Source organism: Brachypodium distachyon, chromosome 2, assembly GCF_000005505.3.
Source record: "Brachypodium distachyon strain Bd21 chromosome 2, Brachypodium_distachyon_v3.0, whole genome shotgun sequence".
NCBI classification, from domain to species: Eukaryota; Viridiplantae; Streptophyta; class Magnoliopsida; order Poales; family Poaceae; genus Brachypodium; species Brachypodium distachyon.
Genome location: NC_016132.3, coordinates 42,177,920 through 42,200,643, shown reverse-complemented (window position 1 = coordinate 42,200,643; position 22,724 = coordinate 42,177,920). Strand labels below are relative to the sequence as shown.

At 50.8% G+C, this 22,724-nt stretch overlaps 1 protein-coding gene and 1 long non-coding RNA gene across 4 annotated transcripts; one reads left to right on the top strand and one right to left on the bottom strand.

Annotated features, from left to right (window-relative positions):
- Window positions 1-3,576: 3,576 nt before the first annotated feature.
- Window positions 3,577-21,617, bottom strand: LOC100840613 (eukaryotic translation initiation factor 5B). Of its 3 annotated transcripts, none has more exons than XM_014898975.2 (7): window positions 19,869-21,617; window positions 19,664-19,771; window positions 19,478-19,581; window positions 19,309-19,399; window positions 19,042-19,152; window positions 18,894-18,959; window positions 3,577-3,910 (listed from the first exon to the last, which is right to left on the bottom strand). In XM_014898975.2, the coding sequence occupies exons 1-7, from the start codon at window positions 21,489-21,491 to the stop codon at window positions 3,791-3,793; spliced, it is 2,223 nt and encodes a 740-aa protein (XP_014754461.1). In that variant the 5' UTR covers window positions 21,492-21,617; the 3' UTR covers window positions 3,577-3,790. The 3 variants fall into 3 exon arrangements, with proteins under 3 accessions (XP_014754461.1, XP_010231952.2, XP_024315381.1); XM_010233650.3 differs by lacking the exon at window positions 3,577-3,910 and adding an exon at window positions 11,602-11,880; XM_024459613.1 differs by lacking the exon at window positions 3,577-3,910 and adding an exon at window positions 17,388-17,916.
- Window positions 21,551-22,378, top strand: LOC112270934. Its single transcript, XR_002963595.1, has 2 exons — window positions 21,551-21,686; window positions 21,788-22,378. It is a non-coding gene; the product is annotated as an uncharacterized LOC112270934 (long non-coding RNA).
- Window positions 22,379-22,724: the final 346 nt, after the last annotated feature.

Here is a 22,724-nt window from a genome sequence, read left to right as displayed (position 1 = left end):
CTCGGTATTTCATTTAATATTAATGAGAATATGCTGCTGCCTAAGATGGGTTCTTTTATGTGTTTTAGGAATGAAGGACCTAGCTTGGACCTCAAGGATCAGCGTTGGACAGCAAACCATGAAGGTGGCAGCAAGGTGGTGGGAGGTAGCTCAAGTGTTGATTTCAGAACATTGAAACCGCCATAAAGAGATGAGAAGAAGGCCGCATCCTCTTCATCAATGGGATTTCGGCCAAGTGGAGGATTCCCCCTCCAATGGGTATCTATGGGCCAAAGATGAGGGTTATAACCTTGTTTTATTGGGCCTAAGGCCATGTAATAGGGTCCAGCCAATTTTTAGATGTTTTCGTTGTGTTTTAGGAGGATTCCTAGGCCGTTTCGGACTCCCACAAGGGCCTGGCCGAAAACCACCTAGTTCCCCTCCTATTTATACCCCATGAGCCCCCCTATGGAGCCTGGGGTTTTGATTAGATAAAGTTTAGCCTTTGCTACTTTCGTGTAATCGCGTGTGTCGGTTAGACCACCTGTTTTACCGTCATCAAGACTCCAACTATATTGAGCATTCAGATTCGTGAACCTTCATATCTCCTATTCGCAATTTCAGATTGCTTTTCATCTTGTTCTTGCTTGTTCTTCGATTGCTTGCAGGAACAAAGACCTTCGTGGTCAGGTTGATCGTGCCCCCGCGGGATCAATAACCTTCTGGAGTTGGTGTATCGATCGCTAAGGCGCTGCCTCCTAGGTTGTAGTCGGATCGTCAACGTCACCTCCTACCAAATCGATAATTAGGTATCTCATCGAAAGATCGGGACACCCTCGAGGCTATCACATTGTCTGATCATTGAGCATTTCCCGGTCTCGCAACCTAACATGGTTGAGTTCTCTTTGGATAATTGCTACTCCCTCCAATCCATGGAAAAAATTGCGGGTTAATTCGAGAGTGTGGCACGAGTGTTGAGCATCGCAGGGTTTATTTTGTAAGTACCAGTTATTATAGTTTCCCAAAGCTAAATTTGTTTTCTAGACATGTAAGTGATCATACTAGGTAATTGTCGATCTGTGGTGGTAGGATTGTTGGGAATGTAGGTTTGTTTGCGCGAGGAAATGCATGGGCATGATGGTTGTTGTTAGGTGAATGAAAGCAAGCAATGTGTGCGCTAGCTGTTTGCAACAAGCTCGTAACGCCCTAGCGTGCTTTCTTCCGGAAATGCTCCCGAAATGAACTTCTCATGGAGCAAAGCCAGCAAGAGGGGTGCCCTCAAAGGCAAACAGAGCCGTTCCCGTAACCGCAACGGACAAACAGTTCATACTGGCACGGAGACCAGGAATTCAGGATGCGCATTCTCCTTGCACCGAGCGATCTAGCTTAGCTGGATGCATGCAACGACTCCAGTTCCGCGGCTTGAGCTAAGGTCCCGTTACACGTAAACGCGCGATTGCTGTTAGGAGATCACGGATCGTAGGAAACAACCCAACAACAACGTCCAGACGTACTCCAGTCCATATGCTCTACGCACGGCTCAGCTCTTCCTGCTTCTTTTGGTCATCATCGGCAAGCAATCGGCTTACAGCGGAGCAAACAGTGGAGGCCGGGCCCCTTTCTTGGCTCGTCATCATGTATTCACGCTACGACCAAACAGCTGTTGCACGCCCATGCAACATATACAAGTCCATGGAGGACTACCTTCGTAACGTACCTTCCCCGGGCGTCCTGATATCCGGCTGAGTGTCTCCACAAATTTCTCCTGGAAACCCGATCTACACTTCATTCCGTTTGCGTGAGGTGATCCATTGTATATACACTGCCCAAGCAATCAAGATTGTTCACAAGCAGCCAAATCTTCCTATTCCTATCTATGGCTATAATAAATGTTACCGTGACAAACATCCCTTCAGTTCATTTATTGTGTGTTTCAGGCGTTAACTTCATTGTGTGACATTGATACCGCGAATAGAATTAGTAGTGATTAGTATGAAGTACTAGCATCAGCTAATCAATACTCACTCTCTGCAAAAAGCAAAAAAGGTGTGATGGAACAGTCGTACTGTTCCATGCTAAAATCCCTGGGTTTCCTGCGGGTACCAAGGCAGCTAAAGTTCAGACAAAGAAACAGCCGAGCCGAAGCAGGCGTGATGCAGAAAAAAAAAGCGGTGATTTGGACGCTAGCTATGCATGGTCATAGAAGAGAGATCGAGAAAGAAAGAGGAGAAGAACGAAAGCAAAGTACCTTCCTTCTCCAAATTAAGTAGGTATGGGCACCCAACACAGGCCGGGCGGCGTACACGTACTTGTGTACGGTGTACTTACAAATTGGAGAAAACAACATAGAGGAATGGCACGGGCGTCCTTGAAAAAGGGGAGGAGAAAGCGTACGAGTGCGATTCCCAGCTCACATGCACATGCTAGGAGTATAGCCTAATCCACGAGAGAATCAATCATCAAGCAACCATAAGGGAGAAAGAGAGTGTGAGCGATAGAAGAGAGTCCACGCTGTGAAAGAAAAGGGCAAGGGTGCCGGTGTTGCTTCTGCAGAGATGCAGCAGACATGTTCTCTTTCCATCTCACAATCATCAGACCAAAATTGTCCTTCTGACTTGATATTTTCTCGAACAGTTCAAGTTTGTATCGATCGGCCGGGCATCTGTCTGTACCACGTCTCTTCTTATCTTAATTCTCCCTGTTTGTTTATTTTTATTTTTGGGGTGTTGTGGGACCGGTGGTGATGATAAGAAAGGTGGATAGGTGAATTTGGGCGGTGCGAGGTAGGGCACCCTGGTCTTAATCCCGGTTGTTGTCATCAGGGATCATTGGTCCACCAGGGGTGAGATGAGATGAGATGGTGCTGCACCAACAGCTTTGACATGCTTGTTCCACGGTACCTCTAAAGGCTGTCGGATTAGGTAGGACCTCTGCCTTGATGTGTATGCTCACTCCCCCTCACTCCCGGCGACCCGGCCTCGGGTTAGCTTCAAAATTGCTGCGAATTCATGTCAAAGTCTAGCTGCTTGCCGGTTGATCCGGCACGTACATATGGGTACGGGCCGTTCATTGTGCGGTTAAGTTTTTGGTTGTAGCCGGTTCGTCTGATCATTGTTGTTCCTAGCTACTTGTACTACATGATACAGCATACAGGTAGTAGTATCTGGTAGGCTGCACCTTGACGAGGTCAATCGAAAGAGTGGATTAAGACCAGGGTCCCTACCTCCCACCGTCCAAACTCTCCTGCCAGGGTTTCTTCTTCCCCTTTTCTGTTCCAGAAAAACAGGGGGACCTGCTTCAGCCTGAAAGAGGTTGGTGCGCACTTTCCAGGAGCCTTGCCTTTCAGTGCAAATGATTGGTCCACAGTATTGTATGCACAAGACTACATACATACTGTAAGGCTACTGGACCGGTAATTGACCGTGTATTGTATACACATACTACTGTGTTTAGCTAGCAACGTTAGTAGCGTAAATGGCGTCGTCGGGCCAGTCCGCGTTCGTTGAGCGCTGCCGCGTGCGGAACCGCGCCGGCCCGTACGTCCATTTTCTTCTTCTTCCTCCTCCTTTTTTTTTTGATAAAAGGGGAACTCCCCCAGCTTCATTAATAAAGCCATAGATTAGTTCTACAAATAGTCCTGGCAAGAGCCAGAAAAAGGAAAAGGAAATACAAACGTCGCAGAAATATCGGAAGTCTACCGACAGAAAGCAACAGAAATGGCACAGTCAGGAAACAATTTGAACACTAAGAAAAGTCATCTTCATTCCAGAGCAGGTAAATTTAGCTTCCCAGCATCACGGAACGACAACAGTTATGTAGGTGCTTCAATCCTTCGTCCTAACGATGTCCAACCCGAACGATTGAAGATCTCTCCTGCCACTCGTCGCAGGAGCCTAGCTCCTTGCTGCAACGTCCTTCCCACGTTTGGTTTCTGCAATTCACACCAGAAATCAATCCAATAACAGATGTGATATATTAGTCCAACAGGATCATAAGGTAGAACAGAGTCAAAACATGCTTCGTTCCTGGTTTTTCACAAAGTCCAAAGGATTGAAGCCATGAAGATTCTGGCCACAACCACATCACAACCCCTGGAACTGTTTGAACCAGCCCCCCCACTTCTGCCAGCGAAGAGGGAGCAGTGTTGAGATCAAAAGCCACCTGAAACACACCCCACACAAATCTTGATAAAGGGCAGCCAAAAAACAAGTGATCAATGGATTCATCACCAACGCAGAACATGCAATGGTGATCACCTGACCACCCCCTCTTCAGCAGATTATCCTTTGTGAGAATTCTCATCCAAAGAACCAACCACAAGAAAATCTTGATCTTAGAAGGAAGTTTCATTTTTCATAAAACTTTGTAGATTTTCTCAGGCTTCTTAGTTTGGAGGGAATTATAAAGGATTTGACAGAGAAACCCTTCCCTCCTCCCATCCAAGTGACAGAATCATTAGCCTCAATAAGAACACAGTTCTTAATGATATCCAACAACTCCTGCCATTGAACAGCCAAATCGCCCCAAAGACATCTTCTAAAACCGAGACATTTTCCACCAGTAGAAACCACAGCATGCACAATAACATGTTGGCTAGACGTCAGCTTATATAATCTTGGGAAACTCTCAGCCAAAGGAACCAAATTAACCTAGGCATCCTTCCAAAACCTAGTACTCTTGCCAGATCCAACAACCCTGGTACAATGACTGTAAAAAATATTTTTTACAGCCATCAGCCCAGACCAAAATTGTGAAGTGCCCTTAGCTTGAGTGGCCTGAGAGAGAGTTTGCTTTTGAAGATATTTTTTCCTCAGAATATCTTGCCACTCCCCCTCAGAGTTTTCAAGTTTCCAGAGCCACTTGCACAATAGACTAGTATTCATCAACTCCAAATCCAAAACCCCAAAACCCCCAAGATCTTTGAGGATACACACCGCCGACCAATTCACCAAGTGACACTTCCTAGAACCCTGATCTTCCTGCCAAAGAAGTCAAGATCTAAAGTAATCCAACCTCTTGCAAACCCCTCTAGGAATTCTATAAAAGGAAAGCATGTAAAATGGAATTGATGACAAGCAGGAATTGAGCAGAGTAGCCCTTCCTCCAATGGAGAGAAGTTTACCCTGCCACCCCCCTAGTCTTTTTTCCATCTTATCTTCCAAGAATTTCCAATGTTTGTTTGCCAATCTAGTCTTATCAATAGGGATACCTAAATACTTAATGGGCAATACACCCAGCTGACAAGTGAAAATCTCACTATACATTTCAGCATTATCATTGCACCCCCCAAGATAGAACACTTCGCTCTCCAGGAAATTGATTTTTAATCCTGAGAGTTGTTCAAAAAGGCAGAGAATGAATTTTAAGTTTCTTGCATTTTCATCCCCTTCCTCAAGTAGGAAAACTGTGTCATCTGCATATTGTAAGATAGCAATACCACCTTCCCACAGATGAGGTGTAATCCCCTTAATCAGACCTTTCTCCTGAGCACTCCTAATCATCACACTTAAAGCATCAACTGCTAGATTGAAAAGGAGAGGAGAAAGGGGGTCACCTTGTCTGACCCCCCTATGGGTATTAAAATAAGGACCAAGACAGTCATTAAGTTTTATATTTACTTTACCACTGGTAATAATACTAAAAATCCAATCATTCCACTTATTATCAAAGCCTTTCTTTAACATAACGTTATAAAGAAAGGCCCAATTGATATTGTCGTATGTTTTTTCAAAGTCAACTTTGAAAAGCACACTAGACAGCTTCTTCTTATGCACTTCATGCAAAACTTCATGCATGATAAGAATACCCTCCATGATAAATCTGTTTTTCATCAAAGCAGTTTGTGTTTTATCAACAATTTTTTCAGCCACTTCAGTCAGCCTGAAATAAGCCCCCTTAGTGAGAATTTTCAAACTAACATTCATTAGGCAGATTGGACGAAAACGTTGAATCCTGTCAGCATCCTCCCCTTTAGGGAGGAGAGTAATGGTTCCAAAGTTTAGTCGACCAAAATCCAAGACCCCTTTAGAAAAGTCATCAAAGGGTCTTTTCAAAGAACATTTGATGACATCCCCAAAAAACTGATAAAATTCTCTAGGGAACCCATCAGGGCCTGGAACTTTGTTGTGCCCCAAAGAGAAAACAATGGCTTTGATCTCTTCAAAAGAGAAATCTCTAATCAAGGATTTATTTTCTGTGTCAGACAGAGAATAAGGAAACTCAAACTCAGCCCTAATCCTAGTCCCGTCAGAAGGACCAAAGAGGCTTTTATAATATTCAGTTGCATGATCTAATAAGGGTGTGTCCCCAGTTATCAGATCATCATCTTTAAAAAGTAGAAAAATCTTGTTCTTCCTCCTCCTTCCACTAGCCTTATTCATGAAATACTTGGTGTTGCTGTCCCCTAGTTTTAGATCATTGCTTTTAGCCCTCTGAAACCATTTGATTGCATCTTCCTTAGCAAGCAGGTTATAGTGTTGTTTCAGTTCTATCTGTAGATTTCTAGCTTCTACAGATAAACCAACAGTCTCAGCTTGTTTGTCGAGTATGTCCAAATTATCAACCAATTGAGCCTTAATACGTTTGGCAAGTCCATCTATGTTTCTACTCCAACCTCTTAAACTTTTCCTTAAGTTAGCCAGTCTCCAATTCCATTCTTCAATTGAGCTTCTGTTGCCAGCAGGCATAGCCCAAATCTCAGCAACAATCCCATCAAGCTCCTCCCTCAACAACCACCAAAGTTCAAATTTGAAATTAGGTGATCTAGGACAATCCCCCCAGTGTCAATGACCAATGGTGCATGGTCAGATTTTTCTCTAGGTAGTGCAGTCAATTGCACTAGAGGGAAAAGATCAAGCCAACTGGTAAACACTAAAACTCTATCCAATTTAGCAAAAGTAGGCATCTCATGATCATTGCTCTAAGTAAAGTTTCTGTTTACAAGGGGCAGATCAACAAGGATATATGTTTCAATTATTGCATTGAACAAAAAATTTCATTTGGTGCATGGAGTCTCAGGTGTTTTCTCATCAGCTCTTCTGATAAGATTAAAATCCCCAGCAAAACATGTAGGGTGTTTGCTGTTAGAACACACCTGAGCTAGTTTCCTCAAGAAAGCTTCTTTACCTGAACTTTGTGCATCTCCATACACACACACAAAATTCCAGACAGCCCCATCCACCTTCTGTTTAAGTTCTGCCTGGAGGCAGTACATCCCCGCTTCTACCTTAATAAGTTCTAAATCAGCATCTCTAACCCCAACCAACATACCACCAGATCTACCTTCAGAGGGCATGTACTGCCAACTAAAAACTTGCCTAGCCCCAATCTGATCCAACCACTCATCTCTGAATTCCACCAATTGAGTTTCCTGAATGCCAATAAACTCAATTTTTTTTTATCACAGATGAGGTCACTTAAATGTCTTCTTTTATCAGAGGAACCAATTCCCCTGCAATTCCACACAAGGCCCCTCATTGCTTCCTTCTCCTCCTAACCTTGACTCTAGGTTTGACACTAGTGAGATCAGGAGGTTTGGATTTTTTATGTTTCCTAGTGGGTGAAACATAAGACAGATGGACTTCATCACACCCATCCATTTCCCCTAAATCTTGGTCATCATCAGATAATAGAGAATTGAGAGCATCATCTTCACCAAGTTGGTCATCACCACTCTGACCACCCAAGCACACCCTTCAGACAGCAAGGTAGCAGCAGAAACACTGATTGCACCCATTTCCTAAATTTTAGCCATGGCAGCAGCCATAGCTCTCTCCTCCAGAACCAGCAATTGTGCAGCCATCCTTTTGTCAATCTCTTCTTGAATAATTTTATCCACTTCCACTCTAGAGAACACCTGAGTAGCACCCCCTTCAGCAGAATCCACAACCACTGGATTGTTGCTTGAACTGCCACCAGCCTCCTCACAAGATCTCGGTTTTTTTGGGTCTCTGTTGTCATCACTACTAGCAGAATCTTTCCTGACAGTACCAATGACCACTCCATCCTCATCTAGGAGACCACCCACTTCAGCAATGCTTTCCAATTCATAGTATGCATCCTAAATGAAAGGTTCAGTAGTCACTTCAGTAGAAGGAGGAATCCCAGCAGGGTCTCTTACCCCAACACGCACTCTGGCCAGATGAAACTTGCTGAGAGCTGCCATATCCACTTCCTGTACAACACCAAGAGGAGAACCAGCCTCACACAATCCCTTGTAGTGCATCAATTCATCTGGTATGCCAGTAATCTTCACCCACACAGAATGCAATTTGGCCTTGGCCAAAGAAGCAGAAGACCATTTAGAGATTGCCACAAACAGACCTGTCCCCTTCAAAGTAAAATCATCGAAGCTCTGAAGTTTATCCAGCAGATCAGCAGAAGGAAACCGAACCAGGAATCTGCTCTTATCAAGCTCCTTGACTTTCCATTCCCAATCCAGCTGTAAGGACTTGCCCAGGCCAATCTCCAAATCAGCCACAGACGCCACCCCCCTCTTAATGTGAACAATAGCCATCACAGTAGAGTTAGACTTGGGGCCAATCCTCCTAGTATTCTGAGCGAAGAAGCAGCCCAACTGTTTTGCAGCAAAACCCACTAATTGAATGGTAGGCTTAGGTTGAGCAGGCCACACACATTTCTCAGTAACATGAGTATTCTTCAGACAAATCTCACATAACATCTTCTCCTTGCAGTTTTGTGCAGTATGCGCTGAACTGTTGCACTTCTGACAGAAAATTACCTTCCCCGCCGTGGGGGATTTCCCCTGTCGCGGCGCCCCTGTGGTGTTGCTGGAGGATCCACCCTGGGCTTAAGACGAAGCTGCCGAGGTCGCGGGCACGCTGGTTGCCCCGCTGGCAGGCGCCCCGTTCCCATTCCCCCCCCCCCGTCGGATTGAGCGCAGGGAAGTTGTTCCGACACACCACGGCCGGAGTTGGTGTATCCTCCAATGTTGGGGTTGTTCCCGGAGTTGCCGGAGTTGTTGAAGTGGCCGCCTCCGTAGCCTCGCCCCCGACCTCCTTGCCAGGGACGACTGCCACCGCCGCCCGAGAAGCCGTTCCCCGACATCGCCTCACCGTCTCCCCACACCCTCTCAGTCGCCTCCCCGCCGCCCCAATTCCACAGGTGGGAAAGGATGGAATCTAGGGTTGGCCCCGTGGAGGGGATTGGAATGCACGGTAAAAGGGACGGTGTCGAGGGAGCACACGTGTCACGCATCAACGAAGCAACCTCCGACACTTGGGACCCGCCATTGTTTGAGCAAAACTGTCCCGCCATGAATTCCCTTTCTCCAATAGTTGACGGAGATTCGCCCCCCAGTTTGATCCGCAGCCCGAACTCTCCGCCGATCCGTAATGACCTTCGCGACCGACAAAGCTTCGCCAAAGGTCGTCCTCCCTGGAGAACGATGATCCTGTGCCGCAGAGCCTAGATTGATCCACTCTGGCCATGGCAGAGGACACGCCCCCTCCACCACCAGGGGACGACCAAGCTTCGATCTCCGTGATGCAGATCCGAAGGCGGAAGGCTTAGGGTTAGCATGAAGCGACTCCCATCGCGTGAAGGAGAGGAAACGAGTGGGAGGGATCGCCTCGGGGTGAGCCGCCGCGGGGAGAACCTCCGCGGGAGCGTCGTCCTGGTCGTCCTCGTCGGAGAGACACCAGAAACGCCCTCCCGGTGGTGGGATCGCCGCCACGGGATCTAGACTCGCCCTCATTCCCTCCCTTCTGAGATGGTCCTCTTGCAACAAGTACAAGGTACTAACCTCCTCCCCTCATCTCTTCTTCCTCCTCCTACTCCTTAATTCACGTTCTCACCTCTCTCGCATTTAGTGCGTGTCTAATGCGTGCACACGCATGCTGTGTTTAGCAATCTGACGACCGATCACTAATCTCTTCAGTACCTGTGTTCCATCTTTTTTTACAGCAACATGTGTTCCATCTTACCGTGCCTGATTTTCCAATTTGGATTCAAAACAAGATTGACATATGCCGCCGAGGCTGGCTTTGGAAGGTGACCTGACTGTTTGCTTCGCTGGGCTGACGTGTGCAAGCCCAAGAACTTTATTTTTTATGAAAAGACAGCAGCGCTGTTTTTCTATTGATTAAAGGCCAAGAGAAATACAAGAGGACTACATGGCGAGGCAAAAAGAACAACCAAAAGAGAAAGAAACAACAAATACAAGCATGTACAGAAATACAGTAACTATGTCATAAGTACCCAGTCTAGGATGAACGAGAATGAGCTTCTGAAGACACTAGTTTAAAATGTGCTTGTTAGAACATTTCCAGCCGCGGCCCCAATGGCTCCCCAAACCTAATTTGGGGGCGCCTGTATCCAAAATCAGACCAACCCAGGCCCCCATTTTCAAAATTGCGCCGGCACGGCGCAATCAATTAGCCAGCGCACCCATGCCGAACCAATCCACGGGGAGGCGAGCGGGGGCGCCAGCAAAGAGTTTTATTGCTGCGGCCAGCCCTAACAGACGCCATTTATCGCCCTCACCGGCTTCGTCTCGCCTTCCCAAGTGAGTTATGGCGGTCGCTTGGTCAAACTGCCGTCCTATCATGTCGGCTTCCACGCGACGCGTCCCCGGACATTCGCAACGCTGTTTCTCGCCGCGTTCACACCCTCAGCGGGTTAGCTTACGCGTCCATAAAAGGCAGCGCTGGCCCGGTGAGCTCGCCATTCTTCTCCTCGCAATCCTCCTCCTTGCTTTTCTTCTCCTTGCCTCCTTCCAAAACCATGGCCAACGGAAACCCATGGGCGAACCGTCGGTGGCTGCGCATCGACGAGGCCGAGGCCTTGGCGCGGGCCGGCTACGCCGCACTGCCGCCTGCCCCACGGTGCCGGAGTGAGACCGCCACACCTCCACCGCCTGGACGCCGTTCTTCGCGGTGAGTCCACGACCTTCCGCACTCGGTACAACATCGAGGGTCGGTGCCTAGCCGCGCCTCGACGCCGGGGCGCCTCCTCCAGTGTCGGCCGGCCACCACCGCTACCTGGGCGGTGGCTCTTCATCATCCTCCTCCTCGGCGGCACGCACCCCGCCGCTCCAACTCATCAAGGATGAGCCGGACTCCTCCTCCCGGGCGCAGCGGGTTGCATCGCTACCGTGCGGCCACCTCCGGTTAGTCCGGCCGAAGCCAGAGGTGGAATGGGCGCCTCCGGCCGAGTACAAGCACCTCGCGCTTGAGTACCGGCGCGAGGAAGACCATGAGGAGTTCCCGGGACTTCGCGACGCCAGCGTGCTAGCCAGGAGGAGGCGGAGCAGCGCCGCCGCCTCGGCTACATCGCCTCGGAGGCCGAAGTCCAGGCGTGGCTCGACGTGGAGGCGGCGAAGATGAAGGAGGCGGCGACGAAGGTGAAGCCGGAGTCCGACGTCATTGTCCTCGGCGACGTCGATGATGACTTTAACTTCGACGACGACGACAGCAGCGTCAGTTCCTGGATCGATCGCCTAGACGACTAGGGTTTTAATTTTATTTTATTTTTAATTTTGTAAATTATCGCAAATTTCAATGAAACGTCGCCAGACATAGTGAAATGTCCTCCAGACTTCAGTTATTTCTGTTTTAGCCGTGGCATCTGCTGGCCACCTACTTCACCTTTGTTAGATTGTAATGAGAATGAAACTGTCTCTTTATTTGATGATGGTATGCCCAATATATAGGCTTACAAAAGGTAGTGTCTTCTTCGGAGGATGCGATCATCGGCCGCTCCGTCCAGGAAGAGACGCGCACTTGCAAGGCGTGCAAGCCCGACGGTTTGCTCACAGGCAACCGTTCGGTGCTAATTACAAGGGATGATTAACTTAATTAATAAAATCTTAACACTCCGCCTAATCATGTCTTGTCCTTGCTCGTTGTTCATCGTCTTGAATAGAGTTCTCCTCCAAAAACCCTGTGGGAAAATATTATGAGAATGGTGTATGATATGTTGCTAAAACTTCTTCAAACCCAGTGGGAAAATAAGGAGAAAATGCTGCAACATAGTATAATGGTTATTGTCTCCATGATAACCCATACGAGAAAAACCTTTGAAGGAAAAACTCATAGTTCGGTTTAGAGAACAATAAAATGTCGTGTATACATCCTTTAAAAACTTCGGTGGGAAAAAATGGGAGGTACGACATTTGTACTTGTGTTGATATTGCCTCATTAAAAACCTTTGATGAGAACCAAGAGAGTAAACTCATAAAGGGAAAAAGAGTGTAATATGATGTTTGAATAAGTTATATTTCAGGAAGGTACTCCCCCTGACCCATGCAAGTCTCGAAGTCGTCTCATACCAATTCCAAAAACATATTTCTCAAATGTTGAACTTGGTAGAGATTTCGTGAATAGATCAGCGAGATTATCGCATGATTTGACTTGCAAAATGTTTATTTCCCCACTCTGCTGAAGTTCATGAGGATAAAACAATTTGGGGGCAATATGCTTAGTGATGTTGCTCTTAATATAACCTGTTTGCATTTGTGCAAGACAAGCTGCATTTTCTTCATAGATAATGGTTGCTGATCCAATGGGACCAATACCACATGACTGTTGTATGTGGTTTATCATTTTGCGTAGCCATGCGCATTCGCATGATGTCTCATATGGGGATATGATTTCAGAACGATTAGTGGATGTAGCCACTAGGGTCTGTTTGGAAGACTTTCATGAGATAGCGGTTCCACCATGAAGGAACACGAAGCTTGTTTGTGATCTGGCGTTGTGAGGGTCTGACAAGTATCCGCATCAGCATATCCAATCATATTAGAGTCCAGATTTCTCTGAAATTGGAAGAATAAACCAAGATCTTTGGTTCCTTGGAGATATCAAAAGATATTCTTGACTCCCGTACAATGATGTTTGGTGGGAGCAGCGCTATGTCTAGCAAGTAGATTCACTGCAAATGCGATATCAGGCCTGGTGCAGTTCGCAAGATACATGAGCGCTCCAATGGCGCTGAGATATGGAACCTCGGGTCCCAACGACCTCTCTTCTCCATCTTCCCTTGGTCTAAATGGATCTTTCTCTACGTCTAGAGATCGAACGACCATGGGAGTTTTAGATGGGTATGATTTGTCCATATTAAATTTCTCTAATATTTTCTAGATGTAAGCGGCCTGGTGAACCAAAATACCTGAGGAAAGGTGCTCAAGTTGAAGACCCAAGCAAAATTTGGTTTTACCCAAATCCTTCATCTCAAATTTCATTTTAGGTGATTGCGTCCTTCATCAATATCGTGTGAGTTGCCGATAATGTTGATATCATCGACTGTCGTACCAGTGGCCCACGAGGTCCCACTGATACGGGACGCGTGGGTCGCCAGTAACGAAGCTGTCGTCGCACGGGGCTCTGACACCGGGGATGCGCGGGCACCCCCTTTTAGGTTCGGCAGTGGACTACGGGGATCGCTCCGGCGATCGCCGGCGGGGCTAATGCGAGGCGTAAGAATGCAACAAGAACGCATGCACACACTTTTTATCTAGGTTCGGGCCACCTTGCGGTGTAAAACCCTACGTCCTGCTTGTCTGAGCTTGTATTACTGTAAAATCAGCTGTTTTACAGGTTGCCCGGGGGAGCCCCCGGGTGGTCTGTTTTTGGCTAAGTGTTCTTTGCTATTTTGGGCTACTGCCAGTGTTGTACTATGAGTTGGCTCAGCAATCGAACCAACGGACCAACTAAGAAAAATCCAATCCTTTGACCGTTGGCGGGCATCCTCCTTTTATAGCCAAGGAGATACCACAGGTGCCACGGCGCATGGTTTACAAGTGGCGAGCAAGGAGCTTGGGCAACTCCTCCTAGGTGCGCTGGCATGCATGCATGAGCGCCAACCTAGCGGCTAGGGGTTTAGGGCCTAAAAAATAGGACTAGACAACCACTGTTCGCCTGACAGGACGGGTAACGCCCCTCCTATCGGCTCATTAAATGCGCCGTGCGCTTCATTCCTTGCCCTGGCGAAACTGCACACTGGGCGCCTGGCATGCGCCCACGTGGCCCCGCTGCTCTGCTCGCTCGGCCCCACCCTCACGACGGGAACCTGCGCCCGAGAACACCTCCTCCCGGAAAGTGCCTTCCCGGGAGGTGCCCAGGCGGGATTATTCCCCGAAGCCCCGCTAGCCCTGCCGGGCTGGTAGCTTGCCGGGCAGCCTGCACGTTGCTGCCCGGGGTGAGATCTTCTCGGGAACTCAGCGATGCGACCCACGCGTCGTGAGCGGTGGTACCCCGGGTGCCACTGGTGCGACAGTAGCCCCAGGCGTGGGCCGGCAACACCTGTTCCTGGACGAACTTTTCCCGGGTCGGTTGCCGGGCTACGCCCCAACCGACGCGTGGGTCTCGACTCGCCTCGGGCCCGCGTTTCTTCGCCGTCCCACATACCCTGCCGTTACCGACGGAGTAGTGGGTGCGAGATTTCCGCTGTAACCTCCCCCTTAAACAAGGAAGTTAAGGCCATTCTTCCCATTATCCTTTTGATTAGCAATTATCCCAGCGCACCCGTAGGGTGTGGAACCGGCCGTTACCAAACGGCGGGGTGTTATAAAAGTTTTACTGCTGCGTTGAGGGGAAAACACTTAACCCCCCAGCCTTCGTCTTCCAACTTTTTCGCATCTTGCGCCCAAAAGCTTTGCTAGCCTCCGCCCTCGCTCCTCATGGCGCCCCCCACCACAAGGAAGGGGAAGGAAGGGAAGGCCCCGAAGAAACCGGCGGCTAGCAAGAGCGAGGCGGCCGCCAAGGCCGCCGCCGACAAAGACCAGAAGAAGCGGGCGATGAGGGCCACGCTCGCCTTCTACCGGCCCGGTTACAACGGCGAGGCACTGGCCAAGATTCGGCACGCCGTCGCCTCATGGTTCAACGAGCACGGGGAGACCCTGATCTTCCCCGTAGGCGCCGACCACCAGGAAAACGACTTCCGGGTGTTCGGGCGCTTCATCCTCACCGGGTTGGTGCCGCCCTTCTCCCTGTTCCTCCATGCGCTCATGGAGTCATACCAGTTGCGGGTGGCGCAGCTCCACCCCACGTCTCTCTACCTCCTCTCCACCTTCCAGTTCCTCTACGAAGCATTCATCGGGGTAATGCCGTCGGTGGCACTGTTCCGGCATTACTTCTACCCCCGGATCGATAACGCGAACGTGATGTCGTCGAGGGTGGTGTTCCGCGCCCGCGACCGGATGAAGTCCGAGTTCATCATCCGGTCGGAAAAGAAGATCGAGAAGGAATGGCGGGACGACTGGTGCTGGGTCCGGGTGCAAGACCCCGAGGAGTTCATCCTCTCGCCCACTGAGCTGCCGCAACCCAACAGTGGCTGGCGGGACCGGTACCACCGCGACGCCGATCTCCTCCCCATCGTGGAGAAGATCAAGGCCTTGCGGCTGGCGGGGCTCACCGACGTCGACGTGGCGCGAACCTTCATCAGCCGGCCAGTCACGCCGCTCCCACTGTGCTCCCGTCCCGCGTGGATGTACACGGGGCCCGGAGATAGGACACGCCTCCACCGCGAAGGCGTGGACCGGGATTCCCTCCACGTGTGGAGGACAGCGACGACGCGCCCCTGATCGTGCGAAGATCAGGGGCGCACGCAGCGACCGCGGCTACCTCCACGGTGGCTACGACGGCTACCAGCTCCGCGTCGGCGGCCGTCTTGGGGACGCAGGGCGTCCGCCGGCATCTCAGCGACGACCACCCCTGCAGTGGTTGCCGCGGTCACGACGGAGACCACCCCTGCAGCGACCACCATCGACCCGGCGACGGCTACGTCCGCAGCAGCTGCCAGGGCCGCGGCGGCAGCCACACCGGCGATGGCCCCCGACGTCGCAGCGGCCCCGTCATCGGTTCCCGCGGTGCCCTGGGCCGCGGCAACCCCACGGGCACCCACGGCTCCGCCCGCTAAAGGGGTCTTCCGGGGCTTCGCGCTGCGGCGCAACCCCCTGAAGGCCGATTCGTCGGCAAGCGCCGACAAGAGGGGAAGGGTCGACTCCCCACCTGCCGCGCCGAGCAAGATGGCGCGCGCTGCCGACCCGGCCGGGACAGGGTCCAACGGCGCCGCCATCGCACCTGTCGGCGACCCAGCCCCAACGGAGGCGGCACCGGCAAGAGGTACAGCTCCTTCCTGCCTCCTTTCCTGCATTTTCATTTGTCAGCTACTCATGTAACCGTACCTTCTCTTCCCGTAGGCGACCCTCCGCCCGCAGCAAGCCTCCTGGAGACCCCTGCCAGGACGGAGGAGGAGGGGAAGGCTCCCCCCGCAAGCCCAACGGCCCTGCAAGGTAACGATCCTGAGCCCCCTTGTCCGCCTCCAAGCAACTTCTTTAGCTTCCCACTTCTCACATTTCTCCCTGCTGCAGGCCCAAGCGCACCCGCACCGGAAGCGGGTGCTATTGTGGTTGACCTTGACTCCAACGTCGAGGTTATAGGGACGGCGGAGGGGCCAGAAGCAGCCCCCACGCCAAGCCCTGCTGCGCCGGCCGCAGCAGCAGCGGCGACTACCGCCGCCCCGGGACGGTGTCCGGCGACGTGCGCGCGGCCGTAGGCGCCGCCGGCGTGGGTTCTTTTGCTGCCCAACAGGGGGCGGCCCGTGCCGGGGGCGCGGCAACCTCACCAGCCCCGCAGTCCCCGGGCGCGGGTCAGGGGCAGGTTGCCAAGGAGGAGCGACAGGACGCTCCGCCGCAAGCGGACGACCCCCCGCCCAGCTATACAGTAGCGGCGGGGGCTTCGTCGACGTCGGCCGCTTCCTTCGACACCGACCTCGGCACCCTTGCCAGGGTGGCTTGGAATCCCATCACCTGGGAACCGAGCGTCTTCGATCGAGGGCACCGGCTCCTTGACGCCGTCAAGGACCAGCAACTGGCCTTCGTCACCTCCTTCAACAAGGTGAGGGAGCACCACGCGATCGCCAAGAGCCAGCTTGGCGAGCTGCGGCAAGCCGTGGAGAAGGAGCAGCAGGAACTCTCCCGGCTACGGGAGGAGACACGCCTCGCCAGGGAGGAGGCGCGCCTTGCTCGGGAAGCTTTGGAGAATGTCGACACACCGGTCGTCCCGGAAGAAGAGCTCTATCGGCGACTGAAGGCTCAGCGCGCCGAGCTCCAGGGGGCTCTGGACTCGCTTGTGGCGGCTCAAGCGGAAGCCAAGAAGGAGCACGTCGAGGTGCTCGCTACAGCCCAGGCTCGGATCGACGAGAAGAGCGATCTGATCACCAACTATCTCGGTGAGATCCAGGGCTTGCGCGTCAAGCTAGAGGTGCAGGTCAAGGCCACGGAAAGCGCGGTGGACGAGGCGGCCCGGCATGAGATCCAGCTCAACGCCGCCAAGGACAGAGCGGCCCGGCTCGAGACCGAGCTGGCCACTGTCCGGGAGAAGCTCGCCAAGGCCGGCGAGGACAACGCGGCCCAAGCCGCGGAGCTCGCGTCGCTGGCGAGCCGCCTCCGGAAGGCCAAGAAGGCCACGCTCAACGCCCGGCTCCACCACGGCACGTTGATTGGTCAACGGCAGCTGGAGACCGAGAAGCTGCTTCACATCGCCCAGGCGCTGCGCGATCTGCTGCCCAGGTTCGAGCTGCAGGCCGCGGAGGTGGACGGCACGGACGTCTCAACGCTGATCCCGTTCTTCTCCGACCTGGTGGGGAAGTTCGGGGCGCTCGACGTCTAGATCGCCAAGTTTGGCGCCAACGAGGTTGCCAACTGTGTCCGGGAGGTTGCCGGGACGATTCTTCTGAGGGTACACCTCTGGGACCCGGAGTTTCCCTTCGAGACGCTTCTGGACGCCTGGTCGGACAGCGAGGATGAGCCCACCCACACTCAGGCGGTGAGTGGGTTTGTCGATGAGGTGGTCGAGCGGATGCAGCGGAAGCCGGACCCCGAGCCGTCCCCGGAGCCCCCGGCGGAAGACGCCGGCCCCTAGTCGCCGCAGCCTCTTGCTGTTTCCTTGCTTTGTTTTCGTTCCTGCAAGCATGGCGCTTGGCGCCGTTTGAACAATTACAATTTCATTAGTTCGTGTAATCGTTCGCTACTTAGTTAATCAAACTCTTTAGTTCTGCTTAATGCTCGTCCCTCGTTCCCGGGGCTGCCTCGCGGAGTGGATCCCTTCGCCCTTGTGTGCTGTGCTTTGTGTTGCTGGGGACTCGCGCACCTCACCCTTGACCAGACCAGGGATCCGGGACGGACCCGCAGTGCCGACCTGGGGTCAAGCAACAGCGGCGAGCCACTCCACTTGCGGGGTAACTACTCCAAGCCATGCCCTCCCGGGACGGACCCGGAAGCCGCACGGGGAGCGCACTCTCCCTGCAAGCGTCCTTCTAACACCCCGGCTACACGCAGGTTCCGGGGCCACACTTAGCGAGGCAGCGTTCAGTTACGTTCAGTTCCTAAAGAGTTTACCGTTCAGGTTCAAGCACTTAGTTTTTCGTTCGGTCTCGTGCTCGACACGCTTGCCGGAGGTGTGCGCCTGGCACGTCTCCCTTGAGAGAGCCTGCTGGAGGGATGCGGTAGGGACACCGTGGCAGGATCGCCGCCGGCGAATAGCGCCGACGACGATGCTACCACTGTGCCTCCACAACAACCCTCGCTTTTGGAAAAGCCCTTGCTTTCGGAGCAACCCATTCCGAGGGGTGCAGCAGGGACGTCGTGACTTCCTCGCCACCACCGGCAAACGCGGGTGGCGAAGACATCACGGCGTCCCCGCAGCAGCCCTCGGTACTTGAGGAAAATCTGCCTGAGGGACGCAGCAAGGACGCTGTGGTGGGTCGGAGCAAACGGCGGACGCCGGCACAGGCGCCATCACAACGTCCTCGCGACGACCCTCGCCTCTGAAACTCACCGACTACAACTGTGATTCATTACTGGGTTTTTTAAATCCTTGGGACGACAAAAAGTGATTCTGGTGCATCAAAATCAAGCAGGAGTTAACGAAGCATCAAAGTCACTACATACAAACCTTAATTCGAAGCTCTCTCATTGGATGAGGTGTCAACAAAGCTCTGATATGAGTCTCGATAGGCCCCTATAATGGATAAAAGCACGTGGTGAGGCAACTGAAAGACAGTTCACAAAGAAAAATAAGACAGGGGCCAAATAACTCATGCCTGCATGCCAGATATAACTATTTTATCTCCTTCATGGAGAACACCATTGGCCAAAACAACATCAATTGTAGTACCATGACCTTCAGTGAGCTTAACATCCAGAACAGTACACTGAAAACGAGAACATAAACAGATGTAGCCATTTAACTACAATGATAAATGGAACTACATAGTTAAATAAATATATAGGAGCAAAAGGGGTAGAAATGCGCAACAAAGGAGGTGTTGGCTCGAATCTGACAATGAATAATAGCTCTAGTTGCATACCTCAACTTTCTCACAAAATGTTAGGCGTTCTTTCATCTTCTTTTGTGCCCACTGTACTGATAATAGCAGGAGATCTGGAATGCCTTCACCACTGGAGAAGGCATTGTCAGGAAAAATAATCCAGGGTAAACACTACTGAATAGTGAAAGATATCAGGAAGAGGTTATACCTTATTGCACAGGTAGGTACAATGTTCTTAAATGTATCGTCCACCTTTTTGCTTTGGTAGTACAAAACAGTGTTGATGCCTTGTATCTTGAACTGTGTTACAATCTGCATGATGAAGTTATAGGAAGATCAATTTGTCTCATTAGAAAATTCACATAAATACCATGTAGGATGTTAAGCTACAGACATCAGTTAGCCTTGCATCAAACTCCCTCTTCACATCTTCAGTTTGCTGTTTAAGAGCCTTCTTAATTGGAGCGTTTGGACAATTTTTCCAACTAAAGAGTCGATCGACCTTCAGAGAGCAGCAAAAGAAAAGGATAAAAATCATAAACATTAAGCAAGTTCAGAGCCATAAGAGCAATTTCGTGCATGTGAATACAATGCTTAACCTTATTTAATGCGACAATTAAGTCTATCCTGTGTTTCTTCAAAAGTTTCAAGGACTCGATCGTTTGTGATTGTATCCCATGCATAATGTCAACTACCAAGATCGCAATATCACACAAACTTGAGCCTCTGGAACGCAAGTTAGAGAATGACTCATGCCCAGGAGTATCGATAACAAGTAATCCTGGAACATGAAGAGCAGCATCAGCTTTTAACTCCTTGGTTGCCTCTCTAATTTTTTCCACAGGAAAGTAGGTAGCACCGATCTGTTGGGTGATACCCCCAGCTTCTCCTCCCTGTACGTCAGTGCCCCGAATACAATCCAACAGTTTGGTCTTTCCAGTCTCAACATGACCAAGAATGCAGCAGATTGGAGAGCAGAGGACCATATCCTTCTTATCTGTGTCCACTTTAGCAGGATCACTCTTCAGAGTAGAACCTCTAATGTCCTCGCCATTTTTGTCAGCATTGTCCCCATCTTCCGTTTCACTACTCTTCAAGCCTGCATCCAGACAAACAACCTTTTGTATAACAGGCTCTATCGCCACTTTCTTCTCTGCCTTGGCTTCTCCCTCAAAGTCAATAGTATCAGTCAAATTCACATCGTAATCATCATCCTCACTGAAGAACTTGTCATCCCATTGAATGTCATCTTCCTCATCATCTTGATTTACATTTATCAATTTACCCCCTTCAATCTCTTGATCAAGCTTGAGTGTCTCTTCAGCCTTCATAATGTTAGATTGTTCTTCCTTGATAACCTCATTAAGCTCCTGCTCATGATCACCACAATCATCTGAGGTCTTGCCAGGCTTTAGTCTCTTTTTCTTGGAATCATATATGGGTCTTTTGTTTCTGTCAGGGGCACCACCACCGCCAATAGGAATCCCTCTCTGCCCAAGGAGTTGTCGCCTCGTGGCCTCAAGCCTCTTAGCCTCCTCCTTCTGCTTCCTGGTCATGGCCTTCCCATTCAGCATCTTCCTCGACTGTTTCTCTTTAACCCTCCCCGTCTTCTGTTTCTTCGCCTCCTCCGCCATCCTCTCCACCTCCTGTCGCCGCAGTCGCTCCTCATCCGCCTTCCTCTTCCTCTGCTCCTCCTCGTGTTGCCGTCGCTCCTCCGCCTCTTTCCTCCTAGCAAGCGCCTCCAGCATCTCTTGCACGTGCTTTGGGGGCTTCTTCACGTCGGCCTTCGCGGCCGCCTTCCTCTCCTTCTCCTTCTTCCGCTTCCTCCTCTTAGCAGCCGCTGACTCGGTGGCCACCTCGCCATCCATTTCGTCGGCGTCACCATCCTCCACGGCGCGAGCTGCATCCGTAGCCGCGGGCTCGGAAGCGGGAAAAAAGGGTGTGGATGTGGTGCCCGCTGGAGCCGCCGTGGCCACGAGGGTGGCGCACGCAGAGGCTTGGTCGATCTCGGCGAGAATCTCGTCCAAGTCCTCTTCATCCGGCGCAACCCTACCGCCCGTCTCGCTCCCTCCAGATTTCCTCCCAGTGAAATGCTCCGTCCGGGCGGCGGCGGCAGGAGCCTCCGCACTCCCATCCGCCACCTCCTCGGCGCCGTCGCGGCGACCGTCATGTTTGGGCGGCGGCTCGTCTCCACCGATGGCGGCGATCGTCGGGCTGCCCATCGCCTGGGAGATCAGGAAACGATAGGGAAATTTGGGGGAGGGTTTGATTGGGGTTTTCGGAAGAAAGGACGTCGCGGAAGAAATTGGGGATGCGCGGGGCGGGAGAAAACAGAAAACCCAGCGTGCTAAAGAAGGAACCACGGTGGTTTTCTCTTGTCTTCTTGCACGAACGGTGGTTTATACCAGGAAAAAAGGGTAATTGGACAGATAACCCTCAGGTTTACTTTTTTTTAGGGAAAACCCTCAGGTTTACTGAAGCTACAACGCTAACCATGTTTACACCGCGGCGTGGTCAGGAAGGCTCGAAAGGATGAGTAACTAAAATTGTACAGCTGCATTATCTTTCGGCAGATGCTCCAGTACATCGCAAATCATTAGTGTGATTGTTTCTACTAGATCTGTTCTAAATTATAAGATGTCTCCTTTTAGACTACCAAAACATCTTATAATTTGAAACAGAGATAGTATTAAAACATCTTGCACGAACATGCTCGCCTCAAGATCTCTGAATCCCCCCGTCGTCTCCACCCAGGATAGCTGCTTTTGTTGGATCGTGTCTGTCGTCGATCCTGAGCCCGATGACACCTCTGGAGTTTGGCAGCTCATCTCCCCAGCCGTCACCGCTGAAAAAGAAAAAGAAGGCTGCCCCTGCACTTCAGTCCCTCGTGTTGCCCTGTGTGGCTCGCTGAACCATGGTGCTAGGTGTAGAAACTTTATATTCTGTGTTGTCAGGATTGCTGTTTAAAACTGCACTGTGTAAAGAATTCGTTGTGCCAGGTTTCAATGAAAGTTGGGACCGGGACTTTTGTCCTGATCATCTAAAAAAAGTACTCTCTCTCTGTTCCATAATTGTTGTCTCGAATTTTAAAAATAGATGTATCTATTTCTAAAATGCGTCTAGATACATGTAATATTTCGACAAGAATTATGAAACGGAATAAGTATTAAACAAAAAAGCACTCCTGTCACTTGAAAGAAAAATGTTTGCATCGCACTCCATGAGGCGAATATTCCATGGACAATGAAAACAGGTTACAATGAAAACAGGTTACTGCGTTATATACTTGCATTTGATGTACATAGGAAATATGTTTGTTACCGTACTTATATATTTCTCAGCAAATTCTTTTGCATCAGGTATCTGTCACGCCAGATTTCGTTTAGTGGTCACCTATGCACCAAATACAATCTACTCATTATCTGGATAACTAAAAATCTCAGATGGACCACATT